Source organism: Choloepus didactylus, chromosome 5, assembly GCF_015220235.1.
Source record: "Choloepus didactylus isolate mChoDid1 chromosome 5, mChoDid1.pri, whole genome shotgun sequence".
NCBI lineage: Eukaryota > Metazoa > Chordata > Mammalia > Pilosa > Megalonychidae > Choloepus > Choloepus didactylus.
In genome coordinates this window covers 165071763-165092646 of record NC_051311.1, presented here as the reverse complement: position 1 = coordinate 165092646, position 20884 = coordinate 165071763, and the positions used below count along the sequence as shown (strand labels likewise).

Here is a 20884-nt window from a genome sequence, read left to right as displayed (position 1 = left end):
TGGGCCCTGAACATTAGACACTAAAAAAACTAAAGGCCAACGGAGACATTTCATAGGCCTCAGTAAAATTCTTTTAAATGTCCACCACAGCCACCATTTAGCAAGTGCCAGGTTCTGCTATGTGGTTTCCATTTGTTATCCCATATGAGTTGTCACAACAGCCACAGGGACGGGCTGACACCAAGCAGTTAAACGATCTGCCCAAAATCACAATGGCAGGCAGGACCTCCGCTGTGGTCCAAGGAGCCGACTGGTCTTGGAAGTCGAGGGGGAAGAGTTGCCTTCTAGGCAGCCAGAGCCTCTCGTCCCTGGAGAGTGTGATCCACCCGACCCCAGGGAAAAAGGATCCCGACCCCCACAACTGTCCTTGATCATCATCCTTTACCTTGCACCTTACCTTGGTCAGTTTTTGTTTTGTTTTGTTTTGTAACCAGGCTCATGGGAGCTCTGCCAGATTAATAGCAATACAAGCGTGATTGCTAACATTCTGCCTACTGGTGTCGGTACTGGTATTTATGACAGTGGTACAGCTCAACTTCAACTCTGGGAATGTTCTGTAAACACTAAACTGGGACTCTGACCCTCAAGGTTGGAGGACTTGGCACCAGAAGGCACAACACAGATGTCAGGAATAATGAGTAAAAGCCTCCTCTTTGTGGGAAAAAAAAAATATATTGTCTTTTATCCTTTCTGACATTCTCCAACTTTTTAAAAGCAGTTTTGTTGCGGTATAATTTATATACCATAAAATACACATTTTACATATGCAATTCAATGATCTTTGTAAATTTACAAGTTTTGCAACCATTACCATAATCGCGTTTTAGAACATTTCCATGTGGATGGAATTTTCTTAATTTCATTTTCGGATTGTTCATTGCTGGGATTTGGGAATACCATTGACCTTTTTAATACAGATTTTGTATCCTGCAAGCCTGCTGAACTTTTTTTTTTTATCAGTTCTAATAGTTTGTTGCAAGTTTCTTAGGGTTTTCTATATACAGGATCCTGTTGTCTGTGAATAAAGATACTTTTATTTTCCCCCAATTGAAATTGGGTCCATAGTCCTTACTTACTCCCTGTCTTCCAGAACAAGGACGGACATCTGTTTCATAATTAAGAAACAAAGGAAAATTTGCCTGAACTCAAAATAATGGCCAATCACAATATTCTAGTTACCATTCTAAACAAGAGAAGAGAAATCTTGCCTCTAGGCAAAAAGTGAAAACAGCTGGTAAAGACCCTAGTATTTAAGGAAATTTTATTAATCCCAAACCGTATTTCCCTAATGAACATCTCAGACGATAAAACTGAGAACTTTTAATTGGATTTCCAACCCTCCGGGAATGACAAGCATTAGCCACCTTTCCTAACTTCAAAGCCAATGCAAGTCCACTATTCCCCTACTAACCTTTACAGATCCAGGGGAGCCACAGTGGCCCCCGTCTACCCATCAGCAGGAGAAAGTGTATTTCTGCATAACACAAACATGTGAGAAAACAGGGCCCAGTCACAGCAAGGTTACTACTAACCCTCTTCCATCAACTTTAAAAAAGACACATTTTCCCTTTGGGGTCTGAGTGTGAGCTGCCAACCACAGCACAGGGCCTCTCCCATGTCCTGACTCACTCTTGGTTGTCCTGGCCCAGAGTCCTCCCCAGTAAGGGGGTGGGGCTCTGCCCTGGGTCATTACTGATGTTTACCAGCAACACAGATGGGGGAGCCCTGCTGGCAGCTGTCTGGGAACTCTCCCTCCTCTCTCCTTTTTATGCCTGACAAGGGGAGTATTTCCATTATCAAACAATTTAAAGCTCAAAGGAAACAATTAGGTTAAAAACTCTTGAAAGCAGTAGCATCTCTCCAATATAACTGGTGCTACTTTAGCTATGAACTGGGAGACTTAATTCCTTGGCCACTGGGTCATATTTTGTTTTTCTCTGTTCTTGGCTCAATACCTAGGTAAAAAGAGCTGCAAGTTTCAAAAGCTGATTCTTAGTTTCTCTGTCTAATGAGACAAATTTTAGGGAGCCAGGAAGCCAAATTTCCTCTAGTTTTTGGAAACGGTTGCAACCTGACCACTGTGTCACATGCCCCACAAAAATCTTAAGTTTTGATTGATTACACCACCTATCTCATATATGTATCAAATGTAAGTAACGTGTTACACCCTTAGCAGGAGGGGCAGAAGCTGTGAGGATGCTGTGGAGTAAGCTGGGATGAGGTTGAGACACAGGATGAGATGCGCTCTCTTAAGACCCCTGGATTTGTTAACCTGGGGCCCTCAGGTGATAGATGCTTTTGGCTTGGATCTTCTGGAGTCCCCTTACAGTAAGAGCCAGAACACCTAGGCCCTGGAAACAGCTTGGCTGCGGGTGAGGCAGCACTCACTCCATCTGCCATGGGGATCTCTACCCCCTCCTCAAAGGGCTGAATCAGGACTACTTGGGACTCAAGATTCCCAGAGGAAGTAAACCAGAGGGAACGTCAATACCTCCCTCAGCCCTTGGATTCTGCTCTCTGGAGGGAAATGGCTGAAGGGTGAACCTGAGAGGAAAGGGGACATTTGTGGCTACTTATGGGGAAGATATCCCCCAGGGAAGGCTTCTCGGTTGGACAGACATACTTAACTATGAGCTGCTGGGCTCTCCTTTGGAGGCTCCTTTGGGTTAACAAGCAAGAACTGTGAGTTCACTGCTTACTACACACTGGTTTCTTCAGATTGCTTTCCTAACATTTACCTGAAATCTACTGAGGGATCAGGGTGGGACATATGAGCATTGGGGCAGGAAATGTGACAAAACAAAGTGCAGCAACTTTGAGGGCAGGGTCATTTGGAGGCACGCTGGGCTGCATGGGGTGCCGTTTACGGGCACAGACAACTTGAGAACTTCTAGAGCAGTAATTTCCAACAGAAATATAATGTGAGCCACGTATGTAATTTAAAGTTTTCTAGTAGAAACAGATGAAATTAATTTTTGTAATTTATCTGACCCAATATACCACAACCCGCCTGATGCACAAAGGAGTCAAGTAAGCTGATGTCATCTCTCTAGATTTCCACCCCTTCTTTCTTTCCCCACAAGCCTGGAAGCGATGAAGGCAAGGGAGTAAAACAACTCCAGGGTGAGATGCAAATTCTAGAAAGTGTCACCACTAGATGCTCAGGATGACTTTATGCCACTCTGCAGCCAAACAGAGAAACACTAACGAGGATTTTGACACAAATCTCATTTACTAGAGTGAAGTTCTCCACCTTGGCAACACAATTAAATCACTGAGGGGGCTTTAAAAAATACTGACGCTGGGGTCCTACCCCCCAGAGACTCTGATGTAACGGACCTAGGCTGTGGCCCAACACTGGGGGTCTGAAGGCTCTCCAGGTGATTCTGATGACAACTGCACGAGCTTGTTAGAATGTCAGGTCCTGTCCACGGACTCAGAATCTGCATGGGGCAGAGGATACCCAGGTGGTCTGTAACACACTAAATTCTGGGAAGCATCGCACCAGAGGATTTCCTCAGCTTGTCGACGTCAATTCTTAGCTCTGAGTGCCCCGGGGAGTGTTAAGTAGTAATAATAAGCTAACCCCTGGCGTGGACCACCTACTTCAGTAAACCCATCCCACCTCCATGAAATGGTTGTAGTTAAACCTTGCACAGATGAGGAAACGGATGTGGAGAGGGGTTATTTGTCTGTGGCTGGTGGGGACTTGAGCCCAGGCAGTGCAGTTTCAGAGCCTGTGTTCTCAACCGTCACACAATGAGAGGGAACGAATGCCCCTGGCTGGCTTAGGACTAACATAAAGTCCAGAAAGGAGGAGAAAAATAGGCAAAATAGGAGAAGGCTGAGAGAAGTGGAGGAGGAGAGAGGGAGAAGGAGGGCAAAGATGTTCTGTGTGCAGGAAGAAGCAGTAGGCTGCCACCGGGTCGTCTTGGGAACCGCTGGTGCCTGGCGAGCATAGCCTTGGCTTGCGTCCTGTCACAGCTCCCTTTAAGGTGGAGCTTATTCTTCAGGGAACCATCACACAGCTGAAGCAAACTCCCATCAGAATTTGAATGCAAAGGTTTTTTTAAAATCTCCTTTCTGTGGTTGCTCATAAATACAAGAATTTCTACCTGCAGCCGACAGCCCATTCTTAAAAAATACAAGATAGGGTGGGGGTGGGGGGGAATCTTGAGGATGCTGCCAACACAGGTTCTTAGCAAGTATGTTTGGTTTTTCTGGAAACTTTAATCATAGTTTCTTACCTCCAGCCGACGGATGATCTCCCGAAGTGGAAGAGCAGATTCCTTTCCCCCAATGAAAGTCGTGGTGGGCAGCTGGAAGACTTTGTCAAGGTCAGATTCATCCAGTCCATAAAACCCTACGGGATTATTGTGGACGGGACAAGCCAGATGAGGAGAGATGTATTTGTGAAACATGAGACAGCCAGATAAGGACCAACATTTTATGGAAAGGGGAAAGAAATCCCCAGGGAAGAAAAGAGAAAGGGGTGGGGGGGAGTAAAAAACAAAAAAACAAAAATATGTATATATATATATATATATATATATATATATAACAAAAAACCCTGATATAAATGAAAACAAATAATAATATTTTACAGCCAGAAACACAAACTTCAGCAATAAATGGAGGCTAAAAATATTACTGGGTATCATAGGTAAACCAGAATAAGATTCATATTATGTGTATATTAGTCCAGTGCATAAATTATTCATATTTTAGAGACAAATTTATTTAAAGGGCCCAAAAACACAAAGTCATTTTGGGGGTGAAGAGAGAAAGCCACACAAAAGCACTGGGCAAGTCAATCAAAAAGCAAATGAAAATAGTTAAGGAGGGAATTAAATAGAAAATGAGGAACTGATATAGAATAGTACATTAAGTATGTATTGCGTGACAATAACATACATATGCAGTAAATGGCAAAAAGCTGGGGAAACTAAGAAGTGAGAAAGAAAACAGTCACCGCAAGACTGGCACAAGCAGTCTGTGTTAGAGGCCGGCTTGCTGAGGCAAAGGGATTAAAAAATCAGGTAGCAAAGCGGTACAGCAGAAACCTTCCCAACCTCTGGCTAAGGGTGTCACTCCTCTCCTGAAATGGCACACTCTAAACTTGTTTTCTGGCCTGTGCTCAGCAGTCACAGATCTATCCTTCTCCCCATCTTGCCACTTAATAAACACTGTACTGACAGGAGCTCTGACCCAGTACAAGGCAGTGCTTCGTTTGGAAGCATATTCCAAACTGATTAAAAAAAACCAAAACTATCTGCTGTTTTATAGCATAGAAATTACTGCTGGGGCAAAGACATGGAGAAAAATGATCACGTTACACCTTAGTTATGTTATGGTCTGGCCACCTACCCTGAAATAATTTATCAGCTGGAATGAGGAAAGGATGCTGTTCAAAGAATCACTAGTGTTTAAATTCTTACCGACATTTCCTCAGACTCCAGGAATGAAAAGTGAAGCTGTAAACCAGTATTCTGCAACGTCTCTGGCACATGACTGCCAAGATAAAATGCACTCACTGTTTCCCCATAAGTAAGAGCAGTGTGAGGCACTTCCTGGACGGAAGCAGGGGCTGCAGGCACAACTGCATCTGAATCTCCATGGGAAGTGTGTAAAAATGCACATGCCCAGGCCCCAACCCTGCTCCTGATTCAGCAGGTTCTGGGTCGCCAAGATCTCCCCAAGTGATTCCCATTCCCAGGTTTGGGAGCTACTGTCTTTATTTATCTAATGCTTTAGGACATGGTTTTCAAAGTCGTAAATGGTTAAACTCTGATTTTCAAGCCCCCAGCCCCTTTTAAAATTAACACAAAGTCAGTCTGTTTTTTTTTACCTAAAGAAAATTGCATGTCTAAAGAGGGTAGTGTGTTAATAGCAGTTTCCCTACCCACTCCAGTTCTTTCTGTTTTCGGCACTCGCTTGGGCACAGATGAAGGGAACTGATTTGACCACTCACAGCCCAGCCTTATGTTGCTTATGCAGCGAAAAACTAAATCATTTTGAGGGGAATTTTCCTAGCTGGATGAAAAGTCCCAGTCAGGGGCAGATCAGGGAGAGCAGAGAATTCCAACTGCACACATTTTGTCAAGAAGACATTGTGAGGTTGAAATGAGTCAGGTGCATATCCCTGGATGAGAACTGTCCACCTGCTGAGATCTTCCAACAACCCTGTGAGCTATGTCAGTGGAGGCTCCTGTTCCAGGTAACTCCAGCAACTCTACTACCCTGTCCTCCACACACAGGACGGCTCCTCAATTCCATTTCCCTAAATCTATCATCGCCTGGGGTTGTACTGGTGAATCTCAAAACTGCTGGGTCCTACTTCTAAATGCTTCAGTCACATGAAAAAAGGATCTACAGACTTCTGCTTCTGGCAAAATGGAGTAGACACACTTCCATATTCCTCCTGCTAAGTACAGCTAAAAACCCTGGGCATTATACAAACAACAATCCCAAGACTGAAAAGTAGAGAGAAGAAGACAGAGCAGTTAGGGTCCCGAGCAACAACACAGCTGAAAGAGGTGGGATAGGGGAATGTATGACATCAAGAGGTAAAGACAGATGATAAAGACTGGAACTATATAACTTGGCAAAAACTGGAGTGGCCGATGATTGTTACTAAATGTACAAATATAAAAATGTTTCTACATGTGGGAGAACAAATGACTGTCAACCATGCAGAGTGTTGAAAAAGGGATGGTATTTGGGAAAAAAACATAATCAAAGCAAACTGGAGTCTATGGTCAACAGTAACATTGTAATATACCTCCATTAAATGTAACAGAGGCAATATACCAAAGCTAAATGTTTACGAGAGGGAGATATAAAGGAGAGATATGGGATTCTTGGTAGTGGTGTTGTTTTCTGTCCTTACTATTATATTGTATTGTATAACATTTTATTTTTCTTTTTATTATCTTTTTTATTATGTGCTAAAAAAAAAAAAAAACTGTTTTGGAGTAATCAATATGTTCAAGTGCTGATTGTAGTGATAAATGTAAAACTTTACAATGATACCGTGAACAACTGACTGTATGCTGTGGATAAATGTATGGTGTGTGGATGTATCTCTATACAATTATAGGAAAAAATATAAATAGGGGTTAAAGTCTGGAAAAAACATGGAAAGAGGGATGTAACCATCTACAGTTGAAGAGGAAGTTGAATGGTGTAGCCTTTCTGGAGGTCAGTGTGGTGGTTCCACAAAAAGCTAAGTACATGGGGGCCATAAGATCCTGCAACCTTATTATGGGGTATGTACTTGGAAGATCTGAGAGCAGGGACATGAATGGATATTTGCACACTGGTGTTTATGGAGGCAGTATTCATAATATGCAATGGGTGGAGGTGGCCTAAGGGTACACTGACTGAGGAACAGAATGGTGAACTGTGGTGGATACATACAATGGAATACTAAGCAACTATGAGAAGGAGTGATGCTGTGAGACATGCAACGAGGTGAACGGATCCTACAGACAGCATTTGGAGTGAAGTACGCCAGAAACAAAGGCAAACACTATAATGTCTCACCAATATGGACTAACTACAATGCATAAACTCAGAATTGAATCTTAGAACACAGTTTAACAGGGAAACGATTATTGTAATGGTCCCTAGACTGTGAGCTCTTACAGCAGTCAAATCTATTCCTGAATTTAATGGCTATCTCCAAACTCTGAGATGTTGATCCCTCTGTGTATAACCTGATTGGTCTCTGGAACACTGGGTATCTGTGTGACACTCGAAACTCAGAGCTAAAGCTCGGCAGATATGAATGTCAGTATTAGCACACACAGCAACGGTTAAAAAAAAAAGAAAAAAGCTGAAAAAGAGCCCAGACTTCAATTAGAGATATGAATGAAGCAGATTTGGCTAAGACTAGGGCAAATCGGGCCAAAGGATGAAGGTTGAAACTGACTGTGTGTTCAAACTTCAACTTCCATGTGAGACCAAGGGAAGAGATGTTTATTTGGTGCAGGATCTATATTTTCTAAACAGTATAACTTCTACAGTCAGTTTGTTTAAACACCACAATTACATGGAACTTTGAATAGGAAGTAAGATATGGTAGGTTTGTATAGGTTAGAGTGAAATAGTGACACATTCCAAAGTAATTTGGGCAGAGAATAAAAATATATATGCAGGACCCCCTGAGGAGCCAGGGGAAAATGCAGAGGTGTTGGACTTCCTCACCTGGACTGCTGCTGATGTTGTCACAAACATTGGGACTGGTGGTTTGATGGGCTATGCCCTCTACCATGGGACTTGCTCTTATGAATCTTGTTACTGCAAAGGAGAGGCTAAACCTGCATATAATTTTGCCTAAGTCTCCCCCTGAGTACTCTTTGTTGCTCAGATGTGGCCCTCTCTCTCTCTAGCTAAGCCACCTTGGCAGGTGAACTCGCTGCCCTCCCCTCTACATGGGACCTGAATTCCAGAGGTGTAAATCTCCCTGGCAATGCAGGATATGACCCCTGGGGATGAATCTGGACCTGGCATCGTGGGATTGAGAACATCTTCTCGACCAAAAGGGAGATGCAAAATGAAACAAAATAAAGTTTCAGTGGCTGAGAGATTTCAAATGGAGTCAAGAGGTCACTCTGGTGGACATTCTCATGCACTATATAGAAAACACTTTTTTTGTTTTAATGTATTGGAATAGCTAGAAGTAAATACCTAAAACTATCAAACTCCAATCCACTAGCCTTGACTCTTGAAGATGATTGTATAACAATATAGCTTACAAGGGGTGACTGTGATTGTGAAAACCTTGTGGATCACGTTCCCTTTATCTAGTGTGTAAATGGATGAGTAGAAAAATGGGGACAAAAACTAAATGAAAAATAGTGTGGGACTGGGGGGAGGATTTGGGTGTTCTTTTTTTAAAATTTTTTATTCTTACTCTGATTCTTTCTGATGTAAGGAAAATGTTCAGAAATAAATTGGGGTGATGAATGCACAACTATATGATGGTACTGTGAACAGCTGATTGTACATCATGGATGACTGTATGGGATGTGACTGTATTTCAATAAAACTGAAATTAATTAAAAAAATACTGTGTACACATTTTGGCTTAAACTCAGGGATGATCACTGCTAAAATATATGATTTTTGAATTGCATTTCAGTAATACAATTTTTAAGTACAAAATTGGGTTTATAAATTTGTATTAAAGGCCTCTAAAATAAACACAATTAAAATGTGTAATATGTTGTATTTTAAAAACAACAACAACAACAAAAAAAGCTGAGAGAGGGGAGGGGGAGCCTAGGCTTCTGCCCTAGCCAGGATGGAACAAGGCACAGACCACCCCCCACCCCACACGGTTTCAGAGAAGGCCAAATAGGAAACTTGAAGGGGCAAAGGAAACTAAAAAACATAGGTCAAAGAGGGAGTATCAAGGGAAATAAAAATACATAGTGAACTGAATGAAAATGAAAATACAGCATCTCAAAGTATGCAGGACTCTGAGCTAAAGCAGCACTGAGAGGGAAATTTATAGTAGTAAATGCATACATTAAAAAAGAAGAAAAGTCTCAAATCAATCTAGAAAAGAACCTAGAAGAAGGAGAGGGGGGAAAAAAGACAAATCAAGCAGAAGGAAAGAAAGAAAGAAAGAATGAAGATCAGTGTGATGGTTGGGTTCATGTGTCAACTTGGCCAGGGAATGGTGCCCAGTTAGTTGTCTGATCAAGCAAGCACTGGCCTGTTACTACAAGGACATTTCATGGCTGGTTAATAAACCAAAAGGCTGGTTTATTAAATCATCAGTCACTTGACAGCATCTGGCTGATTACATCTATGATCAACTAAGGGAGTATCTTCTGCAATCCAGTTAGATTTAATCCAATCAGTTGAAGACTTTTAAGGGAGAGGAGAGAACTTTTATTTCTTCTTCACCCAGCTAGCCTCTCCTCTCCTGGGGAGTTCACTGAAGACCTTCATCAGAGTTGCTGGCTCGCAGCCTGTCCTAGGGAATTTGGACTTGTTCATCTCCACAGTTGCATAAGACACTTTTATAAACTCTCATATTTATAGATATCTCCTGTTGGTTCTGTTTCCCTAGAGATCCCTGACAAATACAATCAGAAATCAGTGAAATTGAAAAGAGAAAAATAAAAATCAGTGAAACAAAGGGCTGATTCATTGAAAGATCAATAAAACTGACAAACCTCTAGCACAACTGACAAAGAAAAAGAGAAGACACTAATTACCAATATAAGGAATGAAAACAGGAGATACCTCTACAGACCCTGCAGATATAAAAAAGATATGAATACAACAAATAACTACACACAACCATTTCACAAGTTACAGATGAAATGGACCAATTCACAGAACAACAGAAACTACAGTTACTGACCCAATATGAAATAGATACTTGAGTAAGCACTTTGAACTATTAAGAAAATTGAATTCATAAATAAAAAACTCCTAAAAATGAAAACTCCGGGCCCAGATGGTTTCACTGGAGAATTGTACCAAATGCTTAAAGAAGAACTAATTCTACACAAACTCTTTTAGAAAACAGAAGGAAAACTTCTCAACTCATTTTATGAATTGAGATTACCCTAATATCAAAAGCACAGAAAAGCAGTACAGAAAAAACTACAACCAATATTCCTCGTGGATCTAGGTGCAAAAATATAGAGAATGCAGCAATATGTAAAAAGAATTATATACCATGACCAAGTGGGGTTTATTCCAGGGATGCAAGGCTGGTTCAATATTTGAAAAACAATTGATGTAATCCATCATATTAATAGGTCAAAGAAGAAAAATCACATGCTTTTATCAATAGGTGCAGAAAAAGAATACAACAACATTCAACACCCATTCATGATAAAACTATCAGAAAAATAAGAATGAAGGGGGACTTCCTCACCTTGATAAAGAGCATCTATTCAAAATCTACAGCTAACATTATACTTAATGATGAAAGTCTCAATGCTTTTCCCCTAAGATTGGGAACAAAGCAAAGATGTCTGCTCTCATGCTCTTAATCATCAAAGTGCTGAAAGTTGTAACCAGTGAATAAGGCAAAAGGGAAGAGCAGGCACACAGATTAAAAAGGAACAAGTAAAAAAGTTCCTACTTTCAGATGACAAAATTGTCTATGTGCAAAATCACAAGGATTCTACAAAAAAACAAACAAAAAACAAAAAAACACCACAAAAACTCCTAGAATAAATGAATTCAGCAAGGTAGCAGGACATTAAGATAAACATACAAAAAGCAATTGTTTTTCTATATAAGCATACAAAAAGCAATTGTTTTTCTATATAGAAGCAGTGAACACATGGACACTGAAATTTAAAAAAAAAAAGATGTATATCTAACAAAACATGTATAGCATTTACATGCTGAAAACTCAAAAAGCTGTGAAAGTTATCAAAGAAGATCTAAATAAACAAAGACACACACTGTGGTTCATTCTCCCTAACTTGATCTACAGGTTTAATACAGTTCCTATAAAACTCTCAGATTTCATAGACACAGACAAGCCTATTCTAAAATGCATACACAACAGGAAAGGTCTTGGAATAATTAAAGCAAAACTGACAAAGAAGACTAAAGTTCAGTAGCTAGAGAAATCAAGATGGTGGGGTTATGTGGTGAAAAAGACATAGTGATTAAAGGACTAGAACAGAGAACCCAGACATAGACCCACCCAAATAAATCCATCTGATTTTTGGCAGAAGTGGAAAAGCAATTTTCAACCAATAGTGCTGGAGCAAGTGAGCTGACATAACTCTCACACCCTACACAAAAATTAACTCAAAATGGATCAAAGACCTAAGTATAAGAGCCAGAACCATAAAACTCCTAGAAGATAATGTAGGGAAGCATCTGCAAGACCCAGTGCTAGGCGGTAGTTTCTACACTTTACAACCAAAGCACAAGCAACAAAAGAGAAACTAGATAAATGGAACCTCCTCAAAACTGAATACTTCTGTGTTTCAAAGGACATTGCTGAAAGAGGAAAAAAGCAGCCTACACAATGGAAGAAAATATTTGGAAACCACATATCTGATAAGGGTTTGATATCTGGAACATATAAGGAAATCCTACAACTCAACAATAAAAAGACAGACAAACCAATTTTTAAAATGGGCAAAATACATAAATATTTTTCCTAAGAGGAAACATAAATGGCTAAAAACAACATGAAAAGATGCTCAACTTCACTAGCTGTTAGAGAAATGCAAATCAAAACCATAACGAGGTATCATCTCACACCTACTAGAATGGCCACTATTAAAAAGGAAACAAGTGTTGGAGAGGATGTGGAGAAATGGAACATCTATTCACTGCTGGTGGGTATGTAAAATGGTACAGCCGCTTTGGAAGACACTTTGGCAGTTTCTCAGGAAGCTAAATACAAAGCTGACATATGATCTGACAAGCCCACTACTAGGTATATGCCCAGAAGACATGAAAGCAGGGACGAGAACAGACATTTGCACACCAATGTTCATGGCAGCATTATTCACAATTGCCAAAATATGGAAACAACCCAAGTGTCTATCAATCTATCAATGGATAAACCAAATATGGCATATACATGCGATGGAATATTATTCAGCTGTAAGAAAGAATGAAGTCCTAAAGCATGCAACAACACAGATGAACCTTGAGGACATTATGTTGAATGAAATAAGTCAGACACAAAAGGACAAATACTATATGAGCTCACTAATATGAACTAATTATATGTAAACTCACAGAGAGAAAATCCAGAATATAGGTTACCAGAAGACAGAATGAGAATGGACAGAGAATGCTTAATATGTGGCTGCTTAATATGTGCAGAATTTTTAATTAGGTTGAACTTAAATGTTTGGAAATGGATGGAAGTGACGGTAGCACATTATGATGAGTGTATTTAACAGCACTGAATTATGTGGGTGATAAGTGGTTGAAAGGGAAAGTTCAGAGTCATGTATGTCACTAGAAAGAAAGCTGGGAGTTAAAACATGGGACTGTATAACACAGCAAACCTGTAGGGGATGATGACTGTAGTTAATAGTACTAATATAAAAAAGTTCTTTCATGAACTAAAACAAATGTATATCACTATTATAAGGAGTTAATAAATGAGTGACATACGAGGAAAAATGCACCTGTTGAAAACTATGGATTATGGTTAACTGTAATATTTTAATATTCTTTCATCAACAGTAATAAATGTACTATACCAATGCTAGGGGTCAATAATGGGGGACAGGAATAAGGAGTGTGGGATGTTCTTTAGTAATGAAAATGTTCTAATATTGACTGTGGTGATGCATGCTCAACTATGTGATGGTACTATGAGCCAGATTATACACTTTGGATAGATTGTATGGTGTGTGAATACATCTCAATAAAACTGCATTAAAAAAAGAAAAAAGAACTCAAAATGGATCATAGACTTAAATGTAAAAGGTAAAACTATAAAACTTTTAGAAAATTACACAGGAGAAAATCTTCAGGAAATAGGGCTATGTGAAGAATTCTCAGACTTGGCACCAAAAAGCATGATCTGTAAATGAAAAAAGTAACAAATTGGACCTCATCAAAATGAAAAGGCTTTACTCTGCCAAAGACCTTGTTAAGAAGACAAAAAGGCAAACAACAAACTGGGAGAAATATCTGCAAACCACATATCTGACAAAGGACTGTGATCTAGAATATATAAAGAACCTTCAAAATTCAACAACACCCCTCCACCAAACAAACCAATTAGAAAACGGGCCAAAGAAATGAAGACACATTTCACCAAAAAGGATAAAAAGAATGCAAATAAGCAAATGAAAAGATATTCAACATCACTAGCTGTTAGGGAAATGCAAATTAAAACGTTGAGCTATCACTACACATCTATCAGAATGGCTAAAATTAAAAAACAGGAACACCACCATCATTCAGGCATTGCTGGTGGGAATATACAAGTTAGCAGTTCCTTCTACTACTAAACATGCTACTACCACGTGACCCAGCAATTCCACCCTTGGGCATTTATCCCAGAGAAAAGAAAACTTATATTCACGCAAAAACAAAACAAAACAAAACAAAACAAAACAAAAACAACTGTTCACAAATGTTTAAAGCAGCTTTATTTCTCATAGACCAATCCTGGAAACCCAGGCATCTTTCGGTATGAGAATGGTTAAACCAACTGCGCTCCATCCATACAATTGAGTACTAGTCAGCAATAAAAAGGGACCAACTACCGACACACAATAACCTGGATGAAGCTCCAGAAAATAATGCCGAATGAAAAATGCCAATCCCAAAAGGCTACATACTGTGATTCTGTTGATATGATATTCTTGCAGTGACACAATTATAGAGATGGAGAACAGATTAGTGGTCACTGGGGACCAAGGGGGAGGGTGGGGCTGCAGGAGAGCAGGGCTGGTTAGGAAAGGTCCATAGGAGAGTGCCTTGTGGCTATGGAAACGCTCCGCATCGTGACTATGGATGCAATGGCTGGTGTGGTGGTGCACGAGATCTGCAAGATGTTACTCTTGGGGGAAAGTATTCTTTCTTACACTTACATATGGATCTACAATTACCTTAAAATAAAAGGTTTCATTAAAAAGTGTAAATCTGTTGGTCCTACAGATATGAATAAGATGGAGGAAAGAGAGAATTTCCTAGAAAAGCCTGGAGAAGGTTTGGTTGCAGGAGGAGGGGATGGAAGAGATCGACCACAGGGTGGATGAGAAAGGCAGATGCCCCCCCCACCCCCCCAACACTGAAACTCTGGATTCCTCCATGTTGCTCTGCCCAGAACCAAGGGTTGTTAAAGACTCCCAGTAAGATCTTATTAATATTTCAGTTGTCCTTCAGATACTGGCAAGATCTAAAGGGGAATCGTGTCATAAATGCCCAGGAAGCAGAATCTGGAAGAATCCAGAGTCCAGCCGGAGCCCCAGAGCAGAACATGGAGGAAAGAATGTGCATGCAGAACTCAACCTGGCCTGGCCCTGCTGGCGAAAGCAGGAACCAGCACCAGGTGCTCTAGAGATGGCAGCTCAGAGAGAGGCTGCAGGGGCACACGGTGAGGTGAGAAATGCACTGCGGAACACAAAAGGGATGGAAACACCTGATGAGTGGCTCGACTTGTTAATAATTAATTAAAATGAAGGAAAGAACATATTTCAAAACAAGGAAACAATGAGCAAACTTCAAAACACATGACAGAAGTTGTGTCAACTTTCCCCAAATTGCATGCTAGGAAAAGCTGAACATCCTATTCAAATAAAGTCCTCAACTCCTGAAAGGGGAAAGGCTCGTGATGTTCATACCTCCTACTGTTAGCATTCGAAGTCGTTCCTGGAAAACTGCAAGATCTGAGAGGCAGTGTGGGGTAGCGTGGGTAAGTGCAGAAGGAAAAAGACAGGTGAGAGTTAGTTAAGGGAAAAAAAATAAACACCCCCAAAAAACACACCATTAAAGCAGTAACGGACAGCACAAACACCTTCACACACATACGCACCAAAGGAGGAGGGAGGGGTGGTTTGCCAGGTCAGGCCCTCGAGTGCTGAGAACTAGTCTGGTAAACATGAAAATTGCTCATAGGACAGCTGGAATTAGGTGAATTGGAAGGCGGGGAAAGGCCAGTTGTCCCCGACACTTGGAAGCCATCAGGCAGCACAGCTTGAAGTCTCCTCATTTCCTACCCTGATAAAGTGGTTAACACAGAGATCTCCTAATAAGTTGAGTACATCCAATCTAGACTATTTCAAAATGAAAAAAAAGAAAAGAAACATGAAGAGGCCTAAGTTTTTGGAGTAGCCATTCTTCGGAAGTGGATTATCAGGCAGTAGACTAGACCATAACTCTTAAGATTCTGGAGGAATTTAAAGACTGAGAGAGGATTCTTAGTCTCCACAGACCTGCTGATTGCTGCCCCTTGCAAGAAGGCAAAACCGACAGTAACCCAAGAGCCCTGGTTGTAATACAGCTATACATTTCCCTTCCACTGGTAAACTTTTCACTGGTTCTCTATCATCTCCCTGAAGGGTCCCCAAGCTGCCTCTGCCACTGGGAGAAGTCAGGATGTCTGTCTGGCTACACAAAAGGCCTTCTCATCACTTCCTCCACCTGGGTGTGTGGACCCTGACGGTGGGTCTGGAAGGCCGGTGGCATGTGTATAAACTTGCTCAAAGGTGCCAATCTGGGTGAGCGCTCAGAACCGAGGTCTCTCTCACTGCTGGAGCTCCCGCCCCTGGGATGCCAGGGAAGGCCAGCAGACCACCTCCTCGGATGAGATGCTGAGAGTGCATCCAGCAAGTACACAGGTGGCTGGCTCTCCAGGCTCCAGGATGCCTGTTCTGAAAGAGGCTCTCGGGCATCTCTAGGTGCTGGGGGTAACAGCATGAGGGAAGTCCAAAGACCCCAGAATCAAGTGGCTCTTTAGACAGGAGAAGACCTAAATACTGCACGGAAGTTTTGATGCTTTGCTTAAGGCAAGGATGAAGAAACTTAAAACTTCTCCTTCAATCCTCAGAATATAGACCATAGGAGAGTGTCAAATGGCCCACATTACTTGTGCTGGAACTCCGTCAGAACACCACCATCACTCCTGGGCCTGTAGAGGCCCCAGGGGCCAATTCAAGTCCATTATTCGTTTAAAAACAAAAACAAAAAAAACACACACACAAAAAAAACACAGCCAAGGCAACATGATAAAATGCTTCTGCAAAGAGGATATGTGGACGTTTTTCTTTTCAGCTGTACTTTTTTGTACTTTTAAAGCAAAAGGCAACCAAAAGACACAAACCAAAGAAAGAAAAGAAGAGTGCAGAGAGGATACAAGATATTCTGGTTGTCATTTACCAAAAGCCCAGATTCACCAGCACCTGAGGTGTTTAAAAAACGTCTTTAAATCATTTCTTGATGAGTGCATGATGCTATGCGTGAAGCCAAAAAAAAAAAAAGCTGCAATGGGATGTGGCCTGTGTGCTCTCAAGCAAAGTCCGGCTGCCAGAAGCGGTCTGTGACGTCAGGGGGCTAAGTGTGGCATCCAGTCCCTGACGCCCAGGGAGCACAACGTGGAGGAGCCCTCCAAGCACGAGGTTTCCCCTTGGGTTAGGCTTAAGTCCCCTTAGGAGTGACTGTAGTCTCCCCATGACTCCCTCACTACCTGGGTGGGTTAAATACATCTTCAGCTAGGCCCTTGCCCCAAGTCACTTCTGGCATCTCACCTCCATCTCTTCAGCTATGTCCTGGCCCAGTGCCTTGCATGCAGTAGACAGTCAATAGATGGGTGCTCAATGAACTGCTCCCTACTGCTCTGGAATTATGGAAGGTTAACCGCCAACTGTTTGTAGCTCCCTCTTCGCAGTGATGAAGGGAGCTCTGGGAAAGGAAGAGGACTGTGGGGTGGGGAGCCCATCCTTCCTGAGCTGGTCAAGACCACAAACTGACTGACAGTGGCATGGATAACTCATTCAAGCAGCTAAAATCCTGACATATTTTTAACTTTTTTAACCACTTAACTCAAGTTCATTTCCTAAGGCTGATTATTAGGAATCTGCAAACACTTAGTAAGGGTAAACAAAAGAGGACTTTCATGCTCCCCTCCCTTGGTTTGTAGGATTTACATGATCTTGAATTCTCCTTGATGTCAAATCTCACATTAGAGTAAATCCCAATCATTTTTCTCACTATGAGAAGTTATACTATAGAAATTTATACAGAAACCACAGATGATGGCCTTTTTAAGTTGGAATCTAATTCAAACACTACTCTTTAAAATGGAGGAAAGTGCGGGCAAGAGTTACAAGAACTTTCTTTAAGTCAAAATGCTGGTCAATGGCAGCAGCAGGCTAGAAACACAACTAATGATCTCAAGTTCAACACACTCCCCGACCCGAACTAACTAGTAACTAGTATGGAATACAGGCCCAAAAGCAAAAATAGTACATGAGCCTAGTTAAGTAAGCAAGTCAATTTATTTCTAATTAAGCACTACAACTACAGAAGTTGACAACAAAACAACAGGTCTCACTCTTTTACAATTTTCCCAGTCAATAACTGCACTCTGAATTAGACATTTTACAATATGCGCCCTTCTCTAACATGGGAGCCTGACCCATGGAAGTTTCCCTAGGAAAAACACTGATCCTGCCAGGAGACCTTGACCTGCTATTGGCTAGGATCAGCTCCACAACACACACCCTCAGGCAGGATATCTAAAAGAGGTCCTTCGAACTGCACTCCACGCCTAATCTCACAAGTCTGCTGCTTTGGAATCTATGCATGGAATGTGTGGTGGGAAATGTGTACTCAGAGCATCTCACACTGGAACGCTCAGCTCTTTCCCCTGGGAATTGGGGGCCTATGGTACAGTCAGGCACAAATTAATGGGCTTCTGAGGGCTCACCTGGGACCTAATCACCAACACAACACTTCGTGGGAAAAGGTATGCCAAGTTGCTAGCAATCATTTACGCAGATCAGAGCTGTGACCCACACCTAATGGAGAAACTGCTCTACAATGAACTTAAAAGCACTTCTGCCAAGTCTCTCATAAGGACTAGAGTCTAATTTTTCATTATTTCTCAACCTTTTATTTCAGGGAAGGACAAGGAAACTTTTTTGAGAAGTCAGGGAAGGTATCCTAAGGCAACACTTCTCAACCTTTTCAAAACTGGTCAGAAACAGTAAAAAATCTAGTGGAAACTGTTTCATATATTCCACTTTCTTTGAGAAATTCTGAAGTGACAGAACACCTTGTTTGCATTCTAGAGTCAAAATACACCAGCCATCTCAAGTATTTGGCCAGTGAAAGTACTTTTATGGCAGCGGTGTAGTATTTTCCTGGAACAGCTTTTCCAGTGGTTTCAGTTTTGAATGTTGGCATTCTCCATGCCTTGTTCCCTCGTTGCCCCTTTACTTCTGATTCTTATCCTGAGTGTACTCTACTGAAAGCATCTCAGGACTGTATTCAAAATGTGGTTACGGCTCTGAGCCTCAATTTCCCCACAAGAAAATGGGGAAATCATGCCTGCATCCAGGGAGATGCAGCTAAGAAGAGACAACAGAATGAACTCTGGGAACAGACGCCGGGCAATCCAGGATGCCACTGCAATACAGTTACATGCGGGGTGCTGCACGGGCCGCTCGGCACCCCCTTTGGGCTTTGCAAGGACCAGGCTGCTCAGAATCAGTGGCACCCGGACTGACTAGAAGGGGATGGAACAGGCCTGGAAGAGACCGTTCCTTCCAGTCCCCTGGTGCGTGAGCCGACAAGTCGTTCTCCTGGATCCTACGCTTGCATGAGATAATGGATCTTAGAGTGCTTTAGAAACTGCCACGCATCATACAAATACATACTGGCCCCATTTTTGACAAGTTGCTTTCTTAAAATTCTGCACAAATCAAGGGTGAGATAATTCAAAACTAATTTTCCCATAGATTTGGATACATACAGGTATATGTCACTTCAACTTTTTGCACTGAAAGAAAGGATTTGTTAATATTTTTAAGTCATACAACTTCAAATTCAGAGGATGAAAATGCACTTTTCTCCTGCCCAGTGAGGAACTGCTGTCAGGCCTCCCCTTTCTGCTTCCTGAGGGACCTGCCACAGGGCTCAAATGCCTCTCCTCCTCGGCATTTTCTGAGGCAGCTTCGGGGCACCGCTGTGGGTTTCAGGCTCCTGGCTCAAAAAGTCCTCTTACCATGACCTTCATTCCCTCTCGCCCTTGCTAGGTTGTTGCTAAACCTGGAAGCACAGACACCCCTAAATGCTCTTCCAGAGAAGACAACCAGGGTGAGGCCCCAGGGAACCCCGAATGAGGAGACCCAGATTCTGGCCCTGACTCTGCCCTCAGGAGAGCGGTACCATAAGGAACAGGGTGGTGTCAAGGGACCTTGGGGGCTTTCACCCTTAAAAGGCCATGTGGGTTGGTCACCTGCCTGTCCCCCACACTCCCTGCTCCTGTGTGGATTTACAGAGTCTGGAGTAGGCAAAGCGCAGTTTCTAAAGCTCTCCAGACAATTCTAATGTGCAGTCAAGGTTGAGAACCACTGAAAAAGTCCATTTTAGGATGCCAAGAAATTGGCAACTGCAGATGCCACTGGGGAAGGGGATCTGGGAAAATGTAGCTGCAGGTGGGAGAGAGCAGTACGGTCACCTGTGTGCTCCTTTCTTGTTTGGATATTTGAGCACGTGTAGAGGATGCTACTCCACAACCCCTTGCCCTCACCAGCTCTCCAATGGTAAGCCCTCAGGAAGGCATCACAGTCTCCTTGCCCAAGAAATGGCTTCCAGGGAGCTGGCCCTGTGTCCTCTGTTAAGGAGCCAGCAGTGAGGCGGGCCACCCCTGCAGTGTCCTACTCCCCACTCCACAGGCCGCAACGGCCCACCACTCAAGCACTGCCCTCAGCACCTGGGTGCCCCCACCCTCCTTGGCACCCAGGTGGGCCTAGTCCTTTCCCCAGCAGCAGTCAACACACTGACGGACCTGGGAGGGCTTTAGGTAGGCACAGGGTGATGGTCACAGCTTGACAGGTTGTGCCAGGCCTGCATAGGGCAGGCTGCTCCCATCTACCATCCTAACCATGGTATGGGGGCTGAGAGCTCCAAGTCCTCCTAGAGGATACTGCCAAGAGAGGGTGAATTCCTCTCTGGTCTACAAAGTATTCACCATGGAATAAAGTAACAGGGTTCTACTCATGCCCCTGCCTACAAATATTAGCTCTATCTACATAGACCTTAATACCCAAAAGGTATTTGCTCAGCTTTCTTCCTAAAACTGTTTAAGGGCAGGTGCAAAATGTAAAGGAAACCCTCTGTTATCTAGCAATGTTTCGGAAACCAAGACAAAAGAACAATTATAAACTGCTAGCACCAATGCCAGAATCAT

At 42.2% G+C, this 20884-nt stretch overlaps 1 protein-coding gene across 4 annotated transcripts in view; it reads right to left on the bottom strand.

The window, feature by feature from the left end:
- The window catches only part of OGDH (oxoglutarate dehydrogenase), a 97341-nt gene that overhangs the window by 37834 nt on the left and 38623 nt on the right, over positions 1-20884 (bottom strand). For 2 of the 4 annotated variants that reach the window (XM_037837251.1, XM_037837254.1), the window contains exons 5-6: positions 15315-15359; positions 4248-4363 (exon numbers count right to left, since the gene is read on the bottom strand). In XM_037837251.1, the coding sequence (XP_037693179.1) occupies positions 4248-4363; positions 15315-15359 (161 nt within the window). The remainder of the gene's footprint in view (positions 1-4247; positions 4364-15314; positions 15360-20884) is intronic. The other 2 variants (XM_037837253.1, XM_037837252.1) reach the window with 1 other exon arrangement.